Source organism: Temnothorax americanus, unplaced genomic scaffold (genome assembly GCF_048541705.1).
Source record: "Temnothorax americanus isolate GAGA-0224 unplaced genomic scaffold, ASM4854170v1 Scaffold28, whole genome shotgun sequence".
NCBI classification, from domain to species: domain Eukaryota; kingdom Metazoa; phylum Arthropoda; class Insecta; order Hymenoptera; family Formicidae; genus Temnothorax; species Temnothorax americanus.
Genome location: NW_027509421.1, coordinates 1,749,372 through 1,772,829, shown reverse-complemented (window position 1 = coordinate 1,772,829; position 23,458 = coordinate 1,749,372). Strand labels below are relative to the sequence as shown.

Below are 23,458 nucleotides of genomic sequence, written 5' to 3'. Positions count from 1 at the left end.
ATCATCATCGTCTCGATACGCGCGCTGCTTAAGATTCCGAGCGGATACGAGGTTTCTCAAGTATATGTGCGATGCCGGGATTCGAGAGATTCCCAGGAGGACTTTTTATCTTCTACATCAGAGACAAGCATCTAATGGCGGGTAGCACTGCGCACATAATATATAGTCTCGTTCGGCTCGTGTAATTCCGAGCACGTGCGAGCATTTCGATTCGATATATCCGGAACGTATATCCCCCTCCTCGTTTATCACGTCCGTGTAAATGAGGATAATTTCGGCGTTAAAATTCCATCGATATATTTGCGTAGGATGTAACACCCTCGAATACGGCGGGAGGGGGGGGGAATATCTGTCGGGAATGACAGTAACCGCGTTTGAACGTTACATTTGCGCAAATATTTATAGCATTCGAGGAGAAGTCATATTTTTGTTTCCATAACTGGGTCAGCTGCTACAGCTCGAGCGATAATGAAATTTAGCGATTACCCGATTGTTTAATCACCGATTGTTTGTTCACAGCTTAACCGACACCGCGACGTGTCTCTCGCAAACAAATTGCTGACGAATGACGCTTCGGATATGCGAAACGCGTGTAGTTTTCGCGTTATATTAGCACGAGCAGCACGGCGATTAAAACAACGGGACTTTTACAATGGGAAACGAGTTGTTATTCCGATTGACTTTTATATTTCGTTCCGATAAATTTTAACTCTTTGCGGTCGTAATGCGGAAATTCCGAATTGTTTATAATATCCGTATGCGCCAGCAGGCTTTTATCATCATTAAAGATCAAATCTCGTCGATTTAATCGAAAATTTAAAAAACGGTTCCCTCATTCATAATTGAAACGTACGACTGAGGTAAATTGCCTTTGCTCAACATTCGGTATCGTTAGAGATTTCCTCTTTTACATAATACACCGGTGTGTCAGAAGGACGAAGGAAACGAAGAATATATATCCAAGAAACTTCTCTCTCCCTTTCACGGTAGTCGCCGAGTTATTCCGAGTTTAAAAATTCAATAAAACCGGAATGAAAATACCTGTCGATTTCTTTTTAATTCACCACTCACTTCTCGCAAACTATATTAGTCACGTCCGCGCTTCCGTTCAACGACAGAAACGCCACGATCGATCGACCCGCTTCGTCGCCTCTTTCTTTCACCCTCAGTCGTCGTCCGGGTAACAGCGATAATGCCGGAAATTAATATTCGGATACGCGGGTCAGTTTATGTGGCTGCGGATCTGGTCGGCGGCCGACGGGTCTAGAAATAGCGAGCCGCGAGAAGCCGCGGGGAATTCCGGTGACGGGACATCAGGGGAAAAACGGTGCTGGACGGAAGTGGACCGAGGAAAGTAGACGAGGATGTTATCGGCGGCGGCGATAAGGTATATAAAAAAACGCCGCGTCCTTAAGGACGTCATTGTTCAACGACGCATTTGAGTGCGCACGAGAATATACGTTCTTCCGCAGTCATGAAGCTGCTCGCTTTCCTCACTGTCCTCGCCGTGCTGGCTTACGCTTCGGCCAACACGCTGCCGGCTGTCTACGACGGGCCTACTTACGAATTGAGTAAGTATACATATCTCACCGAGAAAGACCGCGAATAAATTCTCTAATAAAAGTTCAAACAACAGCGAGGTCCTTATCGTTTCTATTCGATAACGGAGCGATCTAACAAGCTGAAATTGATCTCGAATAAATTTCAGGCGAAACCTTGTCAAAGATTTATTCGCCGAGATATCAAGTTCGGACACTTTTTGCCGATAATTGAGAAATTATAGTGAACGCTGGCTCGCGTTGAATATTAATATATTGTAATTGCATTTTCGCGGAGAACGGTCGTCGAGATGTAATACGACGATACTTTGCAATAGAGTAATAAATGTTCAGAATGCGCTGCCTTTTATCTCGCGTTGCATTATAGTTGTAGCATACATATTCTCTCTCTCTCTCTCTCTCTCTCTCTCTCTCTCTCTCTCTCTCTCTCTCTCTCTCTCTCTCTCTCTCTCTCTCTCTCTCTCTCCTCTCCCTCTCTGACGTGCACCCTTTTAACGTACGTACACTGATAATACGCTGTCGATATCCTTTCATAACGAGTTCGATACGACCTTCTCTAGTAACATTCCATTATCATTTTCGAACGCTGAATTAGAAATAATCTTTGAGCTTATTTATGTATGTGCTAGATGTAAGTTGTTTCAAAAGTTGTTTTTTTTTGCTATACCCTGTTAAATAAATAGCGTCATATTATACTCAATTTGAATCATTTTTAACGACTTCTGTAGGTCACCACTGTTCCTACTCAAATACGTCGTTCATTAAACTAAAAAAATATTAATTTAACTAAACAAATAATACTGTTTTGTGTTGGAATATTAAATTTTGATACACATGGTAGTTAAAAACCACAAAATGTTATTTAACTCAAAGTACTGGTTTAAATTTCATTGTTTAATATTCAACTAGTGTACGTTTCTGAAACATCAATTTAAATGTCAAAACTATTTTCATAAGAGTCGCATAAAAAAGTTTGAAGTTTAATTTGCAAGAATCGTATATAATTTCCAATATAAAACTTCGAACATTTGAAAACAGAAAGAAAGATAGAGCGAGTAATCAGTCTTCTTAAATTTCTTCGAAAACTGTTCACTCTTTTCGCTTTAAATGTCAGAAGTAGTGCAAGAAGAAAAGTTAATTTCGCTGCCGCAAAATAATATGTACATCCCTGATGAGACCACCCCCGCATTAATCTAACGATTTGCTCTTGATGCGAGCTCTCGGGACACCGAATACCTATGTACATAAAACGAGTTACCCCGCGCACAATACCCGCTTCTCTATTTTTGTATCGGAAAATAAAGCGAAGGGAATTGCGTTTCAGCGGCAATCGAGGATCCGGCGAACGACGAGATGCAGTCGAATCTGCCGCCCATCCGGAACCGGCGCGTGACCTGCGACCTTCTGTCCTGGCAGTCCAAGTGGCTGAGCATCAACCACAGTGCCTGCGCGGGCAAATGCCTGGTGCAGGGTCGCCGGGGTGGTCGCTGCCGCGACGGCATCTGCGTCTGCAGGCATTAAAGCGTCGTGCTCGCCTTCGAATCGTCCGCGACGACCGCGACCTCCCGGCCAACGCAACGTCCCATGGATCTCGCAACCGGGCTATCGCGCACCCGCCGTCCCACAGTATTGACTACGTATTGGTGAACGCCGTCGCGTATTGTATGTAATCCGAATTAATATTCATGGGAGATCACGAAGGGACATGGTTTAATCACCCGATCGATAGTCCTGGCCTCGATTGTCCCGCCGCGCGAATTTCCGCCGAAAGGGATAACGTCGTTATTAACGATAATTATTTTAATCACTCTCGCGCGCGCGTCGCTATCGAGCGTGTTGATGGTATATAAGAACAAAAGTTCTCGTTCGCATCAGGCGACGGGTCGTTTCAAGGGAAATTGACGGAGTACTAATATCGACGTTATTAATGAAAGTTAATTAAATTGTTTAACGTAATGGCATCGCGATAGAAGATTTGTATAACATTTGTCAGTCGTCTCTCGTCTCTCTATGGCGCGCGCATAAAATCTCGGTTGAACCAAATCTTGTGAAAGTTATTGTGATGAATGCATTGATATTGATATCGAATAGTCATACTATTTATAACGTATATTTCAAATAAAACCGATTAGATATCGGTTATTGCATCGATACCTACAGATTTTTCACCTGTGTACTTCATATTCTATTCGTTATTAAACGTAATGCAAGTATATTTGTGCATATATGTTACTTGTATTAGAACCTGCTCCACAAAGTAATGTAAGTTTGGCAACGATTACAATAATTAGCTCCTATTATTTTATAAAATAAAAGTTACTTGACTAGATTAGGCAGAATAATTGAAATAAATGCATAAAAAAATTAGGCCTTTTTAAAACTTTACACCCAGTATGCAAAACAATTGCTGTTTCATCAAAAATTGCTGAATATATCAGAAATTTATTAAAATTAATATTAACGTAATAAAAAAAAATAGGTGCGCTGATGATACAGCAATTAATCAGACAAAACGTCACATCATTCCGTGAATTGATAATTGACCTTTGCCCGGCCCATTCAAAATCTATTTTCTGATATAAAAGCAACATGTGGATCCGGTCGATAGTTCCACGTTGGCGAATCCAATCACTAACGTAATATCTTTCGGCGCGCTGTGTATATTGATTCGTGCGTTTGCGAACGTGCACAGAACACAGACCGCCGCTGAACAATAAGCTGTTCAACCTGTCCCAGGAGATGGAATTTGAAATTAAATTAAAAATGCGTCGAACAGGAAAATGATTTCTAAGGCTTATTCAATATATATGTATATATTGTGCAACCTATCTCCATATCAATATATTTGCGAGTATTGATCGGAAATTCAAATTTGCGGTATTCCGGATAGGATAATTATCTCTCCATATTACGAAGCATACCTTTTTAAGGTAAATGTATCAATATCTGTCTGGACACATACCTATGTCTGGACATTTTCATCATTTTAGTCCTTAAATAACTTATAACGCAAATTAAAATCGAAGAATCAAAGAAAAAATACTTTTTCTTGTATTATATTTTTATCTTTAATTTTCATTCGCGTTATACTTATTTAAAAACTAAAGTGATAAAGGTGTCCAGACATAGGTCTTAAGTGTCATTGGTACATTTACCTTACTTGGCAATCATATCAGATATCTTTCAAATATATCGATGGACATTTTGTACTCCCCTCGAAAAACGCAAAGGATCCAAAAAACATGAGGCAAAATTATATACGTGATTGCACCGATCCTGATACGTTTGAGAGATACTTATCTTGATTTATCAGATTTAATTCCAACGTTCGTTACTTAAGCATTGAAGGACACATTTCGGATGTCCTTTAGATTTATTCGCCCATTCAACTAATGCGACGTATAACGCCCGTATCATTTCTGCGCACGCACATATGAAAATCCTCTACTCGGAGTGCTCGTCCCGCTCGACCTTCCATCTCCTACCTCTGCTCGCGCGATAAGGGCCATCCACGATGAAAACTGATACCCTAGAAGGGCACTCTAAAAAGTATCTGGATGCATTCCCATAAGAAGATATTAGAGAGATCAAACGGATTAGGACAAAATCGGATTAGTCGGAGGAGTTTCTTAATGCAACGAGATAGAAGTTTCTACGCGGGGGTCATCCGTCTCTCGAATTTATACAAAACGGACGACAGTTTCATTAGCGGCACCGTGCGCCAGATGTTCCCAACCGACATTCGGACTGTACCTTTTTTGTCGCGACGAGACCTCGACGGTGGAAGGAATCGAGCAACAATTAACGGGCCAACTCGCGCGATAAAAAGTTTCGTCGACAAAACCACCGGTAATTAAGCGTGGCGTAGTTACGTGACCCAGGATACAAATTATCGGTCCGAGAATACTCGATATTCGCTTCGCGGAAGCACTTTACGTGCAATTTCCGAAGCGATGTAAAACACAGAGCTGGCAACTCTATTCTATATTCTCGAAAGATGGTCCATCGGTCGGTTCAACGTCGAATTGACGCTGAATTTGTTCCGATAAAACGGGATCTCTTCGGCAGAGAAGAGAGAAGAGAGAAGAGAGAAGAGAGAGAAGAGAGAGAGAGAGAGAGAAGAGAGAGAGAGAGAGAGAGAGAGAGAGAGAGAGAGAGAGAGAGAGAGAGAGAGAGAGAGAGAGAGAGAGAGAGAGAGAGAGAGAGAGGATGCATGTATAAAACCTCTTAATTCGATTCGCGCGGAATCGACGTGCGGCCGACGTCAGCGTTTCAAAGTCATCGGCTTCCGAGAAGAACACGGAATCTCGCTTTCCAAGGGGCGCGACTTTGAACTCTCTCGCTTACCCTTTACGGCGTTTCTCAGCCATTCAAAGTTGCCGCTGTGACTGAAGTCGGCAAATGGAACAACGCCTCGTCGACCAATATATCGGTATATAAAGCCCACAGCTGGTACTCGAGCCCCATTGTCCGCGCGACGTTAATATTGCACGGCGACACAGGCGAGAATGCCTAGAAACGCTAGTACACGGTACAAACGAGAGAAAATAACTTCTCCCATTGAATAAAAGAACATTAATCTTGCGAATGCGGGAACGTTAATCTTACGGAATTTTTCCGCGCGCTAGCTCTTTGCGCGAGGTCGACAAAAAGAGCCGTCTTATTGCCTAAGTTTTCATTGCTGCTTCCGCGAAAATGTTTCCTGATTATTCTTGCTGGATGTAGTTTTTAGAGATGTCTCTCTTTTTCTCAAACGGGAAAAATGTTTCATTAAACGTTCATTTATATTATATTTAAGGGCTCTTTTTAGTTTCGTAACGTGTTTTCAGTTTTCATATACTTTTCAATGAATATAACCATTAATTTTTCGCTTTCAACGAAAATATTAATGTCCATGATGTTCAACGCGGGTTCTCTCGAATTTAAATATAATACTCGAGCAAATATTACGATAAGCGCGATAACGTTCGCCGCTCGCGAAATTGCGTGTTGCGGCGCGTAAACTCGATTTACACGGTATATTTATTCACGCGCGCTCTCGTATGTACGTGCCAATATATTTCCGGTCGTTCGGTCGAGACCGCGTACGCGCGGTCGCTTGAAACGCGCGATACGATCACAGAGTCGGGAAAAGAAGAGTCGCGAGATTTGTTCGGTCTCTGCGAGAAAATGCGCAAAACACGGACAACGTAATCAATCAGATCGTCTGAATGGGATCCACTTCGAAGCTACCGTAACGAACTGCGCTGCGCGCGAACGGCGCGGGTTAAATTTAAGTCAGTTCATATAAGGGTAAGAGTTTATGGAGCGGGAGCCAATTACGACGTAATACCGCAAAGAGGATTCGATAACGGAGAGAGAAACGGAAGAGAGGAAGGTCAGCGTTTCCGTTGCATTCGAATAAATCACATCATCCCCGCATTCATCCGTCTCCCATTCTCCATCTCCATCACTCGTCTTTCGCCTCTTCTCTTTTCCACTCCGTCGATCCGCTCGAATTCTCTCTCATTTTCCCCCTCCCCCATTTCGCTTTCGATATCCTTTCAAGCTCAGCGTGCCGGAAATTTCAGCGTTGGCGCGACACTCAAATGAGATTCGAACGAAGAAGACGGGCGCGACAACCGATAAACCAAAGAGCCCGTGCAGAGTGCACCTTTAGTAGTAAACCATATCGATCGACAGTGTTTACCACAAGCGTGGCAGCTTGGCTTTTGAGCTTCAAAGGTGGCCAGCTGCCGAGCTGCCGCAAGATCGGGTGAGATTGTTCCGACGGGGTTACGCGTGGCATCGTCACCGGTATGTATACATTAGCATCGTACCGGCGAAAGGGCTTTCGGACCGACGAGCTTGGCCTCCGGGAAAAGGAGAGAGAGAGAGAGAGAGAGAGAGAGAGAGAGAGAGAGAGAGAGAGAGAGAGAGAGAGAGAGAGAGAGAGAGAGAGAGAGAGAGAGAGAGAGAGAGAGAGAGAGAGAGAGAGAGAGAGAGAGAATCGAATCGAATCGAATCGAAATTTATTAGACGCGCTGGGACTACGTCCTCTGAAGCGTAAAGACATTATTACAAAAAAAAAACTGTTACATAAACTGTAACAATGCACATAAAATGCAAAGGCGACAATAGAGAAAAAGAAAAAAAGAAATAAAATGTACATATAGAAAAAAAGCGAGAGAGAAGACAACAAAGAGAGAGAATAATCAACGGAGATGCAACGAGAATACTGGGGTGACGGAGTAAATAAATCCTCGCCCGATTATTTTCTCAGACGCGATATACTTCATTTACCGCTAGATGCGGCCGTCTACTACCGGATTTTATTTTAAGAGAAAACCACACTACGTGTCGATTAACGTGGACATTTATACAAAGCTTCTTCCTCTGCGTGTCTATTAATAGACGAAGGCACAACGAAAAAGCATTATGCGACATATTAAATGACGTAGAATGTTAACTAGAAGGTCTCCGATTATGATTAAAATTATTATTATTATTATTGTTATTATTATTGCCGCATTGTGGTTTGTCGGACTTGTCTCGTTTTTCTCCGAAGAGACGAAAAAGGGGAAAATCCGCATTCGCTCGGAAGGATGATAAAAATCCGCGCGAAGAATATATATAAAAAAGGTATAGAACTGAATTTAATATTATATTACGAGCTTCACGCGACCACCGTGTACGGATTTTTCAGGTCTGAAAATCCCTCTTTTACCCTTTCGCGCGAACTTTAATCACCGCGTTGAAGTAATCTCGAGGGGGGGGCGGCTCGCACGCTTCCAGCGTGTAACGGAAAGGTCTTTCGCGCGCGCGTACGTGTACGTGTATACGGGGACGCTGATACCTCACGGCGGGCGCACGAACCTCTACCATTCTTCAAATTCTATACGCGACGTAATACGGGTGCACCGTATTTGACGTCACACTTTTGTTCCGTCTCGTGCATAACGCGATCGACTCCGACCGCCGCCGCCGTCGACGGTCTATAAACGGAACCCGTTAATGTTTCGCGGTCACATGAAAATCGCCAGATGGTGATTTAATGGCGTGCGGAATAATCCCCGTGTCGTTACGGTGGATAAATTATAACGATATTACACACTCGTGACCGACTTCTCGTTAACAAATCCCGCGGATCATCGTCGTCCGCGGCAACCGCGAGATCATTTATTAATGATTTCCTCGACGTGTATCGTTGGATTTTACGGCTCTTTCGAGATGATAATAAATATAAAATTATCCTCCGCTATATCCATGCAAAAGAGAATTGTTGTTTGGGGAACAATATTTTTCGGTTACGTATTTATTCGCCAACATTTGTGTTAAATATTATAATATCGTGTTGTTCAATCCCAAGTCTATTTGTCCCGAATCAGACCGTCTGTTTTTTATGTTCGCAATTAAAGCATTAACTCATCTTAAATTATTTTGTGATTTTTTTACATGATTATTTATGAGAATTCAAAAATATAGAATTTCTATATTACAATAAAAATTGTTATAAAATTTGTTTTCGAAGAGGTCTCACATAACCATTATAAATACATAATATCGATCTTTAAAATTAATAGAAAAAAAATCTCCTCTCTCTCTCTTTACAAGAATTACATTAAATAAATAATAATAATTTAATGCTTACTGCTTTACTACTTTTAATAATTAAACATTTAATATAACTATAACATTTAATGTATAACTGCTCCATTTATTTATCAATGTTATTTCATGCATATGGCATAAATATCGTCTTTAATTTCTCTAATTATCTAAGCACTTTAAACTAGCCTTCCCGCATCAATTACAGATCGGATATTACGTATTTGGACACTATGCCCGTTCCAATATTAATTACCGTTAATTGCAAATTAGAGTAATAAGTCCGCGACGACGTCGCAAGGTTAAAAATGTTCCGTACCAGGCGCGGCTGGTTAAATAATTACACCCTCGCGGACGGAGGCGACAGAGATGAGAATTGTTAAATTCCTCTCATTTCCTTAGAACAGTCCGACGTAAAATGCTCCGGCGGAGCGCTTCCTACAGTGCAACGACAGAATGGTTATTAAAGACAATTCATTCGGCCTTCCAACTCTCACACCGTTGTCCCTGTTGCCTCGTTAACTTCCATTCTTTGTTCAATGCGCAGCCTCCCTCTGTGCTTGATGGATATTTAGTGCCGTGTAATTACGTGAGACGCGCGCCACTGTACGTTACGTTACGTTACGTTACGTAAGTACAAGCTCGCCACCAGACGAAATGAGGCGTCCAAAGGCGACGTGAGACGTGAGACGCGCGGCGGCGCGGGCAACTTAGCGAAGTTACGCGAAAGCAATATATCCGGGAATCGAACCTTTCACGGGGATTAATATTCCTCATCGTCTCCCGTCGAGTTTCCCCGAGGATTAAAGGCGGAAAATCTCGCTCGCCTTCGCCGATAACGAATCGCTCCTCTTATCGCGCGCAAAGAGGCCTTTTGGAGTAGGCCGAGCTTTTATTTGACGTTGAATCCCCATTCGTGGGAATTTGTTTTGCTTCGGGATACGCGCACCGAGAGACGTCAAAGCGCAGGGACATGCAACCGCGGGATTTTCCTCCGGACTTAATTAAATACTTCGGATACCGACTATCGTCGCAAATATTGCCGGAGGGTCGGTCATCTCGAGGATGTGGTACGCTTGGATTCTGCCTTCGCTCCGTCTCATCTTCCTCCCTTCTTTATCCCAAGCATACCTTCTCAAAGAATTTACGCGGCAAACGAACGATTTAATCCCGCCGGCTATATACCTCCAGTTTCTATTTATGTATAATAGTTCAGGAGCTCGAGAAAATACTGTTAAAGATGGATAAATAACGGACGAAAGTTTATGGCCGAAGGTTACCAATCTCAAATTGATATTTATTTTACGATAAAGTTTCCCGTGTACCGCACGTATGGAACATAGATTTCTCACGAAATCTAAATAAAAAATCAATATTTCTCTTCCAAACGATATTTGCATACAAACATGTAAACGGAAATTGTATTTCTGAATTTTATGATGCAGTGGCGTGCTTTTACGAATTTAATACTCAAGTTTAATACTTGAATTAAATATTTGATAATGTCATAATCGATTATTTAACATTTCTTATTATTATTATCTACACACATTAATAATACGTATCTTAATAATCTGTATACCTCAGAGGTATAAATAATCGTATCTCCATTACTAGAAATTTAGCTCCTGATATATTGAAAAAAGTATTAACTCTAATTTTGACAAAAACTGGAGACACGATTCTTTATCTCTAAGGTACAGATATTGTGTAACATAGTGGACAAATATCTCCGTGCTCCCCCGTTCTAATTTTGTCACAGATACAGTGATTTATATTTATTAGTGTCGATTAGACTTTAATCTGCATGTCGTCAATCGACATTTGTATATCGGTTGTTAAGCAAAATCTCTCCGGGTATATTCGCAGCAATTGTTATAGTAAACGGGGTAATTCAAAGCACTCATTCATTTGAAAGCGAAGTTCGCAGCGAATCATGTTACCAGGTGTAATTGATCGAAATCTCGTTACAAAAAGATCATGTATTGTAGAAATACTTTTGCCCGTCATTACTTCCATTTTCTCGCAGAGTGGGTAACAGATTTCATCGTCGCGATTTTCAATCGTTTTATGTAACGAATAGGATTTCAAGCAAACTTTTAGTTGAAATAATTAAATCACTCGCAGAATTTAATCGTTACGTGACAAATGAAATAGAGAAAAATACCGTATGTTTTCACAAAAAAAAAGTTTGTATAACTCAAATAAAATAATAATTTATCACGAAAATATTCAAATGCGGCCATCTAATAACAAAATTCACAAAAACAATTTTTATTGAAATATTATTTTTATTTTTATATTCTACATATATAATTCGTTATATTTTTCAAAACACATTTTGTCACTGCTCGCGTGCACCATTTTATTGTAGAAAATTGTATAGAAATACTATGTTAAATAAAATTGCATTAAAATCAAGCGAAAAAAGATTCGAATTGAATAGGATTATTTATAAATCCGCATATACGTCCTTGTTGACTTTGCTTCTCGCATCATTTGCTTGCCTTCTCGCACAATTCTGAGATTATTTCTTGACTGGATTTCCATCTAAATTTAGATTCGAAGTCGCTGATGAAAACTGCATTTTGAGCGCATCGATCAAGTGTCTCGGGAAGAAGAGGGAAGTTTGAAGGGCTACCGTTCTTTCCTCATTGACCTGTTCTGTTTCTGTACACTGTAACTACGGTATATACGAAGCGCGATTCATTTAGGGTACAGCAGCAAAAGGCCGAAATTACCGAGAGCAATTATTCGCTGGCGAATGCACAGCTATATAAACCTGCCGGTGCTTGTAATTGTCAATTAGACCGACCGTCAAGATTTTATCGATTCGTCGATAATCCCTGTATTTGGCCGTTGTCGATGAAAAGTTTGCGGCTGAAAGAGACCGTTCTCGGAGGACGGTCATATTTTCGGAGAGAAAAGTTTCTTAAGAAAATCATCCAACTGATAAATTATTTAGCAAGGTATTTTCTTTCTTAAGTACGAAATAAATATGGGGATAAATTCCACGATTATGAAAGAAAATATTTTGCTAGATAGCTTATCAACCTTCTAATCGCGGAATGGAATAAGAAAGTAAAATAAAAAATTTTTACCGATACTTTTGATATCATCGATCTGTTTTTAATGTATGCATGATTCCTCGTAATGTACATCGATTATTCGCGATTATCAACGCGAGCAACATCGCGCACCCTAATTTCCTATAATAACCAAACGCGTTTATACAATTGCTACAGTAATATGCAGAAGCGATAAACCGTCCCGTCAACCGAGTTTATATTTAAATAAACTCATATATATAATTCGCTTCTCTAACACTTGACAAATTCTATCCATCGCATTTAATTTCTATGGAATTTTAAGTGCTCCGTTTAACGCCGGGCAAAACTCACGAGCGAAACAATATAAACATTATAAACAATTCTATTTAATAGTCAGTAATTATTGCATAAATAATAAGGAACACGGACCTGTGGGGGAGGCTCATAACAAATTCCAAGGAAAATTATTTCCACATGTGTATATTCGTTTGTGCCTTTTCACTCGGATCGCCACAATAATATCGCATTAAAAAAAAAATCATGATCCAACACATAAGTAATTGACGCTCCAGGGCGAGTCCCAGAATAATCGATCTCCACTTATACAAGTTTCACGATACAAATCCAATAACGGGAGCTGATGTGTATGAGTTATGACGATGTATCTCAAGGGTTTCTGCCCTGAAGGTATGATACGGAGGTACCGTATAAATCCCGTCGCCCATCATTATCCTCCCGGGCTCGCTCTCTCGAGCCAATTAGGGGAAGTAATGTCGACCCCTTGGGCGATAAAGTTTCAAACGTCTCGCGAAGAAGCAGAGTAGTCGCGCGGTACCGCGCGACGTCGCGGGACATTCAAAAGCCACGGGACGACAGCGGGGGGATGAGATCGGCAAACGCGATACGTGGGGCCGGCGTGCGAGCGAAACGGGAAATATCTCATACCTTATACCGTAGAATTGTCGGCCGCGAGGCGATGTTGATCCCCGGGGGTTTGTTAACGCGGCCGCATTCACGGTCCGACTGCGATCCACTCGCTCTGGCACACCACTCGCGGATGTACTATACCGCCACTGCCTCTGCCGCTCCTCGCCGATCCCTCGCTGCTTTGCACACGCACACGCTCCGCGGCGGTGTTCGATCGGTTCCCTCGGTGTAACGACCCCGCGATCTCCCGGTTGCACCTACGTATGGCAGGCACCCTTAACTACACATCGCTCCTCCGCGATCGCGATCGTTCCGCGCGCGATCGTTTCGACCCCCTGGGATTTAGCCGAAGCTCGCCCTCCCGGGATCGCGAGATCGATGATCCCGGAGTCGGTGGTGGTTGTACGCGTGTGTCGATAGATTTTTTTTTTCTACGAGCGATTGCGACGAACTTACCAAGTTAAGGGAGACGACGAGTAAACCCGGCCGCGACGGTGGTCAGAGCGGCACTATAATACGAGCCTCGCGAAAGACCCGGCGCCCCCTCTCACCATCGACCCGGGTTCGCCCGACCAATCGACGCGTGCACCTTCCTGTCGTTTAAGTACATTCCACTGGATCCGGGGACGAGGTGAAGGGGTGGCTCGACTCGCACCCACAGGGGGGGTGGCAAACGGCGGACGGCGGAGGCGCCAACGGTGACGAAGGTACCGTGTTTCACGTGTTGCTTCGGTATGAACACACTGACACGTAATTTAATGATGTCAGCCAGTCGACCCGTGCTCCACGTTCCTCGGAGGAAAATTGATTGTGCAATTGACGCGGCGAGGCCATCTCGAAGAGAACATTCCCGGTATAGCGGGATAGAGAGTCGAGGCAACGCTTCCGATTTTTCAGCGTTGACTCTTAAGTGCGTAGCTTCGCCATAAGTGCAAAGAGACTTTTCGACGCTCCGTGTACTCTCCTTTATGAAGTTTCAACTGAAAACGTGCACACACACACACACACACACACACACACACACATCTGCAAAGATAAAAAAGAGTTTAAAAAAAGATTCAGAGGATTAAAAGGGTTCAAATCAGTAGAAGAATTTGTTAAATATTTATCTTTTAGGATTTCTTAAGCGCAGTTATTTATTTAGAAAAACACACAGAATGCTACGGAAAATTGCGCATTTAAGAGTTACCTCATCTGTCAAAGTCTAGCGACAAATGCACGTGCCTTAAACTGAAAGTTTTTAAATATGCGGAGATACAAAATTTCCAACTCGCAAACTTATTTCAGATTTATTTTTAGAACGTAAATTACTTGAAGTTAAAAAGTCGACTCGGAGGAGTTGAGCACCGTCACGCTGAGACATCTTTTACATTATGTAACACGATGTTCTGGTAACGCGGCGTTTTCCCGGTACACATTACATTATTACATAGCAAGCTGATGATGCTGTAACGGTGTTACTGGTTGGTAATGGTGTATATTGTAATGCGACACTCCTCTGCCAGACGTTACGATAATAAGCTCGAGTTAAAGTGCACGAAAAAATAACCGTGGAGCGGAGCGAAGAGAAGTTTTATGATCGCCTTATGTGGAGGAAATTTATTATCGCGCGCGTAAAAAGCGATATCAAGAATAATAAATTTAAAAAATAAACGTCTCGTCTCTCACATTAATTACTGCGACTCGAGCATCCCGTTGATTCAATCAATACTTTGTAAGATTAGATCATCGCCGAACCACAACAGGTACACATGTAATTCATTATAAATAGATAATTCGTTGAAGAAATTTAATTTTACCTATGTAAGAATTTAACAATTATTTAAAACATTTATTTATCTATTTTAAACAGATGTTAATCCTAGAATATAGTTTACTCTCTCTAACAGAAATATCTCCGACAAAAAAATATCCAAATATATATTTTAAGCCTTATATATAACTGAATGAAAAAGCAGTCACAAAAATGACAATAAAAAATTTGATCTTTTACATTCGGCGAGGGATCAGCTCTTATTATCCGAATCGTTTAGAAGGATTACAAATGATTTCAAGTATAATAAAAAATAAAATAAAATACCTATTTCTGTTCACTTTAAATCTTTCTATATATCTAGCTGTTTTGACAGATATTTTGATGACATTTTTCATGTCGACTTATAATAGGAAAAATGATGGCTCGGAGGTGCAGAACGTACGTGGCACAGAACGTGAAGAAAACGAGCGTTTCAGAAATCGAAGGTCGTAAATAAAAATCCGAACCACATTACATTTTTTACCGGCGCGGAATATAGGTATTATCGGCAATTTCAAGGTGCGACCACACGCGGAGAAGCTGAGGAAGATGAGGTAGTAAATTTTCAGATCAAAGGTCGTCACGAATGATGAAAATTTACGGAACCGGAACGAATGCTCGCGACGATTTATATCAATCGCGCGAACCTCTAAACAACATGAAAATATATATATTATTTTACAGCCAGTAAAAGAAAGAGAAAAATAATAATAATTCTAACGCTAATCATTCTAGCTCTATCGTACGTGACAGGAATAATATTTATTACTTTTTTTTTCTAATTTCTAAAACGTGCGACACATATAATAAAGGCGATGGATTTTCGCATCAATCGCAAAATTATAGAAAAGCAGTCGTAATTGAGACAAAGGCGGGCAGAACAAAGTGTAAAGAAAATGCGCTACTTATTTATACATATAACTCTTCAAAGCCACCCGAGTGCTTTCATCGCAGCGCGGCGAAATTCCGTGTATATACGGGGGATATTTGTCGCTGACAATACAGCGTGTAAAGGCAATCGAAACTTTATGCGATTGTTAAATGGCGACGGCATATCGCTGCGCCGCCGAGTAGAGGCAATCCAACTGCAAATAGAACGCTTAAAAGGGGTATGGTGCTAGGTAGATTTGCGAGGCTTAAACGTATTATGAGACTTGAAATCCTTATAACTACGCGCGAGCTGTTGCATCATTTATTGCATTCCATCGCGATTAATTCTAACGCGCATTATATGAGACAACGATTATCCGGCAGCTTCACTCGAGGAGGCACTTAATGTGCAACACACTATACGCGATATTATGCAAAAGTCAAGCTTGAAAGGTCACGCGTATTGAATTAGGTTTTCTTCCGTTGCTTACATTGAAAGTGAAATTACGGGGTTGCTTAATTAGGCTTAATACGTGTCACAAATTAAGCTTCAAGAAAGTAACAAAAACCTCATATACATATGTAACGAGACCTTGTCCAAGAGATTTCACAGTTCAATTGTCATATTTAATATTAAACATTCCAAAATCATGGCTACCGATCTCCCTCAATTTTTCTAAAGAATGCAAAACATGTCGTTAGAGTGGCGCTTGTGGGCGCCGGAATATTTTCCCTCAATTTAGCACGTCCCAAGTAGCAAAGAGACGTCAAATGACGTCTTAATAACGTCCTCATGACGTCTTTAGACGTCATCTTTGCTACTTGGGGTAACAGTATAAAACGCGTACAAAATTCACGTCGTAAACAATTTTCGTCATCCGAAAGTTATATTCGCCCTGCGAGACGGCAAAATGATATTAGAGCCACGAAACTTATTGCCCGACATTTCTCTTCTACGTCGCGACGCTACCGAGAGGTTTCTTACGCGTATACGTTCTCGCGCGAACGACGGGATGAGTGAGTGCTGGTCGGAAAAGCTACCGGTCTCTTGAGTAATTTATATCCCAGCGATAGTTTTCTTTCCGATATCTATCAAAACTCGTCCGCGAAATGCTTTGTTCACCGGAACCGTTCACCTGACGTCGCAGATGCGTCATTCCCGAAGAGCTGACCTACCCCAAGATATTGCTTTCGGACCGATAGATTTCGTTATTTTTATTCGCGCTTCATTTTTATCTCGCGCACGGGGTGAGGATCGATAGGATTATATCGACGGATTATATCTTCTCGCGCGAAATTCAGTAACATTAAGCTCCCGCGCTTGTCTATGTCGACTGCATGCGACACGAGGAGGTGTCATCGGTATATGTAAAAACCCGTTGTTGACGTCCTCTGTGCAAATATCGAAATTTGGTATTTCGGGAATATGACGGTTACAATTCGCGTATACTCGTGCCGCATGAACGTACGGTCGATGCGTCACGTACCTACGCCACTCGACACAGGCTTACACATGTGTCCCCGTGATTTGACTCTGAAAAGAACATCTTTACAATCTGTATGTATGATATTTATATTTGAACGAGAGTTCCAGCATACAAAAGCCTTCTTGCTGAATTGAAAATGTTTTCTGAAAAAAAATATCGCCAAGAAGGTAATCGCGAATACGCGATTCAATATAATAATGTGTAAATAATCTCACTCATATCGTTTATCAAAATGCTAATGATATGAAATGATGATTTATCAAAATGAAAATTTACAAATAGATGCCAAGGTAACAGGAGCTAATTGCCAATATCATTATTAAAATTAAAATTATTGTAATATGGGAGTAGAATTGAAAATTTAATATTATGTTAATTTTCAAATGTAGAGAATGAAATACGTTACGTCGCGAAAAATAACGCGCTAAAATTAGTTCTAAAAATACATATCTTGACCAGTATCGTTTCCGTCCACTCTATAGCAGACGTATCGCGGGTTATTTCGTATTTGCTCTGCCTTTAGTTTCCTCGAACATCGACTGAATGCAAAGAGGTTCATTCGCCGGTAAAAGTCATAACAGTCGCTGTCTGGGAAACCTGAAATCGATTCCCCTGCGGGTATTCACCCCTGCAATATGCAGGTGCAATATAGACTGTGGTGAGTATACCGTCCTGAAATTATTGAATGTTACATTTCAAAGAACAAATTCCTTCTGTTTCTTTTCACACGTGATAATGGATAAAAACGTGTTGAAATATTGATAGCCGCGTATAATTAACACTCGTACGAGTCGAATTATCGCATAAAAAATATATCAGCATGTATTTCAAAAGCATATATTATACGCTTACAAAGAGCTCTATAAAGAAGAATTTAATTTGCGGATTAATATTCCGTATTAATTTGCTACTTGAAAGGGCAATAGTTCAGCGTATTGTTTATTCACTGTTTATCGCTTTCAAAATTTTAATACATTGTTGGTTACGTACAGTTAAATGTAAAGACTTAAATTACAACGTGCATAACAAACAAAATCTCTGAAAGGATCATTTGATGAAGAAGATTAACAGGAAACTCTATTGTTCGGAAATACAATACAAATTACTTACAATACCGTTCGAAACACCCTTTCCTTACCGTTACGTAATAAACGATTAAGACGCACCAGAAGTAATTTTGCAACACAATAAACGAAGTTGATCAATCTACGTCGAAGATAAACAAGATATGGCCGACATCGAAACTGGAGCTAAACAAGTTTCAGGAAAAAAGAAAAGAAATAATGTACGCAGATAATCCGTAACTTTATTTAATACCGTTGAACGACGGGGGTATTCGTTACTGTGTAACACGGGCACAACATTAGGTCAATCAGAACTTTGCATTGTTAGATTGTTTCGATTGTTAGATCGTCGCGGTGCACGACGCTAAGTGTCCGGTGTGCGAGTTCAATTCAGCATGACCACGACTGCCCGGACGTACTAAAGTGGCGAAATCCCATCAGGTACACATGTGGATCCACTATAAACTTTGGTAAATCCGCTTCCCCACAAACTCTAACCGTTTTCCTATATTTAATCGTTCGAATGGAGTTAAAAAATAGAGACGTTGACGTTTAGAACCGCCAGTGGTGGCTCTCGCATTTTTAAGAGAACCGTCGCAAAAATATTCCGAAAGAAGAATAGTCCTCTGTAATATTGAAAGTCGCCGGCGGTTATAAATGGCGAAAAAGTCATAAAGAGACTCTTTATGATTCTTACTAACACGTGAGAAAAGTGCTTCTGGTGATTCTAAGGTACGATCATATATATATATATATATATATATATATATATATATATATATAAAGTAAAATAAGGGATAAAATTTTCAAGCATAATAGCTTCGCATAAAAAGGGTGAGAGAGATTTATATTATCATATCTCTATATAGCTAACGGCTTTACGTAAATGTATGTATGCTGTCCAACAAAAAATCACTCGAGATAATATGGTTAAAACCGGACTACAATGCCTTATCATACGCTCTACCACATCGCTTCTTTCCAAGCTAGATGTCACTAGCCTGCACTCCTAATAATTCAAGACGTAAGTGTGCTAAAAAGAATATTGCATCTTATACGTAGAATATTTATTCTATGCTTTTATGTATCATATAAATTAAATATTCAGAGCATGGCATATAAAATTGCGTAGCGTATAAAAGCATCAAATTTACATTTTAATAAAATAATTAATTAAAGAACTTGTTATTGTTCCAGTCCACGCTATTTTATAAATAAAAAAATCAATTCTGGATTAAGAAATATTTGCGAAAAATAGATTAAAAGACTCTTGGATATTATTAAGTGATATCGCGGCGCGCATCGAGTTCCGGGTTGTTCCGGAAGCTCCGTCGCAAGTTCCAGGCTTCCAAAGGCCTCTATCGATCGTTTGCGTTTTTATTTGATGACGCTGGCAACGAAACGAATTATTCTTCCCGTTGCCGACAATCATCACCGAGCAATTAAGTCCCGGCGAAGGGTTACGGGATCGTCGGTGCGGCAGAACTGCGTTTCCCAGCGTTCGCCCCCGAGATTGATCGCGCACCCCATACGGATGACGGATGATCGAGGAGAGAGGAAACACGCGTTCAAACATCCCTTTGTCTCAGGTTGTTGTTTCAGGTTCGTCCCGACCGCGGCGGCGATCGCGCACGCAACGGCTTTCGACATCGAGCGGGTCGTGGCTGCGGAGACAAATCCTTTCACCGGTCGCGATTATTGATTTTCGACTTTCGAGGTTTCTGGAGCAAGCCCGACGACGCAGCTGTCGACGCAGGCGTCGACGCCGACGCAGCATGGCGGAACCAGCTGCCGTACACTGGCGCTGGACCATCGTCCGGATCCCTTGCGAGTCTTGCGACTGCCGCACGTGCGAAAGCCCCGCGTGCGTATCGCGCGAAGGCATCAATCGTGGCGAAGATGTGAGCCGCCCACTTCTCGGATTGTCGCGTCGTTGCGATTAGTTTAGTCTCGCGACGAGGCCCCCTCCGAGATGAACGCGAACGCAGACGTCGCTATCACGTGCTTCCTGCTCGTCACACTGATCGCCCTTACAAGCGGTAAGTGCGGAATAATAAAACAATCAATAAATTCATCTTTATAGTAATATAATCTTATCCTTGATAATCTACAGATGCAAAATAAAAGAGACGAATTGAAAGCGAGAGAAATCTACGTAAAACAGATAAATTTATTTGATATAATCTGTCTCATTTTTTTATCCCTTCTTTCCAATTTCATTTCTCAATATAATATACATATCTCTACACGTAATGCTTTTGGAATGCAAGAACATTTGATTGGACGACAAATATGGCAGTCCGTAACTTTTAATATAATAAATTCATATCGATTGCGCGTGTGTGTAATACGGACGTTTATGAAATACAGGTCAGCTAATGTCAAAAGAGCATCGGACCCACGCGGCATCTGAAAGAGCCAACGACTTGTGGTGTTATCGGTGCTTCACTATGAATGACGGTGAGAAATGTATCGATCTCACTGGCAATACTGGCAATACCAGTACCTACAATCATAAATGCGTGGACGACAAAAGAATCTGCATGGTAAGATATAGCATTAGGTTTGTATATATCCTTCGATTTTACACAACACGCGATCCGCCTACATAATTTGTATCATAATTTTGCACACACACACACACAACATTTTGTACAGAATACAATATTACGTGGGAATATGATTGACCTGCTTTCAGACGAAAATTGGAATAGTTCTCCCAGTTGCGTTGCGAGTTTGCGGAAGTGCGATTTTAACGAACGGTTTCGCGGCAAATTCGCGCGAGCGCGTTTAACTCGTTACGACAATTTAAACCACGTTACTTGTTTATCTGAGCAAATTAATATCTAATTGAACCCACACACACGTATCGCGTTCACGAGCGAGCGTCTATCCATGCGGTTAAATTATTATACGCGCGTGAGATCTGCGAATCGCGGCTGTCTATTTACCAGCTACCATCAGCAATCGTCGAAATGTCAGGTGATATATTTTAGAGAGGATTTCATCCACAATTTCCTCCGATTTCTCTAACGTAGCAGAAAGCACGCTGAATAATATAGGACAATACCGTAATACTATCCCTGTAAATTTTTATTTTTAACAGAAATGTGTGTTTAAAATATTAAGTATACTTAATATTAATCAGTCGGGAGAGAAAAAAAACATGAATAATCCTTTCCATCTATTAATACCCTCTCGCGTATACGTTATTCATATATATGCGTTAAAAACGTAACAACCACCATATTTTCGCAATATTTTTTTTTTTTTTGTAGAAAAGGCTCAATCGCATATATCTACAAAATATACAAATCCACAAAGTATGCAGGATACGAGCTATCGGCTTTCCTTTATATGAAACAGATCCTCGCATGAAAATCCGTGAATTTTTCTACGCGGAAACATCGCCGCGTGAAAGCTCTTATAATGGCATAAAATCGCTCAACCAGAGGCCGGACGGCTAATTTATACAATGATAAAACAAATAGCTTTCTTTTTAAACGTAATTATGAATGTCTCTCGTCTAATTTTTCTCTTGCGCACAGATCTCACGTGCTGAGAGTCCAAACAGAAGGACGCTCGGCAAAACTGCACACGCCTAATAAAATTGGGGGGAAAAAAAAACCGATGTGACGAGTGCGCGCGCGTTGCAGGTGAAGCGATTCTCCTACACCACCAGCACCGAGAACTCGACCTCCAGCCCGAAGACGTGGTCCCTCGAGAGAAACTGCACGAACAAATGCGAGCCCGGGTGCATCGTGATCGGCGAGCGCACCAAGCTCTACGCCTGCACCGCCTGTTGCGAGACTAATCTATGCAACAACGGTAACGGCACCGCCAACGACCTAACGATCAAAGAAATCGACCTCCTGCTGGCCCTCGCGCTCCAAGCGATATTGACCGTTATCATGTACCCGTCCTGACAGTGTCAATAAAGCCTCTAATCACAATACATGCCCCTCGACAGCCGCGGCGCTCCGATTTGCCTCATTTGCCTGTATATCTCCCCGTTATATACATAGAAATTTAACGCCTCGTCGACGTGACGCGGAAAACTACGCTTAATATTATTGTGTGTATAACGTGGATTGTATTTATTAATGGTGTAAAATCTCCTTTTTCAAAAAAGTTTATTTACATATTTTAAAATGTCAAAATGACAATGTCTTTTTAAAAGCGTTTTTATTCATGGCGCGTTAAATTTGTTCGCTGCAAGTCAAAATGCCAGCAGTATATCAATCGCGATCGGCGGAACGTTATAACGCACTCCCGAGTTTTTTGAGCTGATAAATCCCAAAATCGTTTAGCTCTTAATGTATTAATTTTTATTAATTGTTTTCTAATTAATAAATTAATTATTCTTCTAATGCGGCTGTAGTTGGTTGTCTAACAATAAATCGAAACAATGTTTATAGAGCGAGAGAAGATTGATTCGCGAGAAAAATTATTAATTATTCTGCGTCGCTTTTTTACAATTGTTTTGCATCGGTCTCAAATACGGGGTAAATAACTTGATTTCTCTCATCTTTAGTCAACCAAACTGCAATTTTATTTGCAGTGCGAGATTAAATTAAATTCAAATCTACCACTGTGGAGAACCTGGAACAAAATGGAGAACAACCTCATTTAAATTTACCGACCGCGTGTCGTTTGAGAAAATGGCGTCATCTAGCATCGATACTCTATGTTGAAGCTGATGGGGTTGCGGTAATATCGACCGCGTGTAAGCAAGACGTAAAAATACGAATATATAATTCTTTTTTTCTAATTTCTTAAATAAGAAAACAATGTAAAAAAAAAAAAAAACGAAATTATATAAAAGAAACAGATGGATGTGGTTACTAAAAAAAAGAAATAATTTTCGGAGTAAATAATATCTGTGCAACCTAGCCGACGGATGGGCCATCAGTTATTGATCGCTATATCAATTATCAGTTGCATATAAATATTTTTATATAACACAAAACAAAATAATTAACCACCGGCTAAAAGAGTAGTTCAACGCGAATTATTTTAAAATATATTTTTATATTTCTATATTTATAATATATTATAGAAATTTATATTAATATAGAAATTTATAATAATATAGAAATTATTTATAATATCTATTTAT

The 23,458-nt window shown here is 40.7% G+C and overlaps 3 protein-coding genes across 7 annotated transcripts in view; 2 read left to right on the top strand and 1 right to left on the bottom strand.

Moving 5' to 3' along the window:
* Positions 1-23,458, bottom strand: part of LOC143899574 (uncharacterized) — a 31,338-nt gene that overhangs the window by 7,148 nt on the left and 732 nt on the right. Inside the window, exons 1-2 of one of the 5 annotated variants that reach the window (XM_077409935.1) lie at positions 13,580-14,092; positions 13,142-13,380 (exon numbers count right to left, since the gene is read on the bottom strand). The exons of 2 other annotated variants lie outside the window; for them this stretch is intronic. The gene's annotated coding sequence lies outside the window, so the exon portion shown is untranslated. Of the gene's footprint in view, positions 1-13,141; positions 14,093-23,458 lie in introns of those variants that run through there. 2 more of the 5 variants (XM_077409936.1, XM_077409933.1) reach the window with 2 other exon arrangements.
* Positions 1,406-3,774, top strand: Def2 (defensin 2). The gene is made up of 2 exons (XM_077409940.1): positions 1,406-1,571; positions 2,884-3,774. Exons 1-2 carry the CDS (start codon positions 1,475-1,477, stop codon positions 3,078-3,080), a joined length of 294 nt encoding a protein of 97 aa, XP_077266066.1. The 5' UTR covers positions 1,406-1,474; the 3' UTR covers positions 3,081-3,774.
* LOC143899661 (uncharacterized) lies at positions 20,076-22,294 on the top strand. Its single transcript, XM_077410090.1, has 3 exons — positions 20,076-20,378; positions 20,710-20,885; positions 21,996-22,294. Exons 1-3 carry the CDS (start codon positions 20,312-20,314, stop codon positions 22,263-22,265), a joined length of 513 nt encoding a protein of 170 aa, XP_077266216.1. The 5' UTR covers positions 20,076-20,311; the 3' UTR covers positions 22,266-22,294.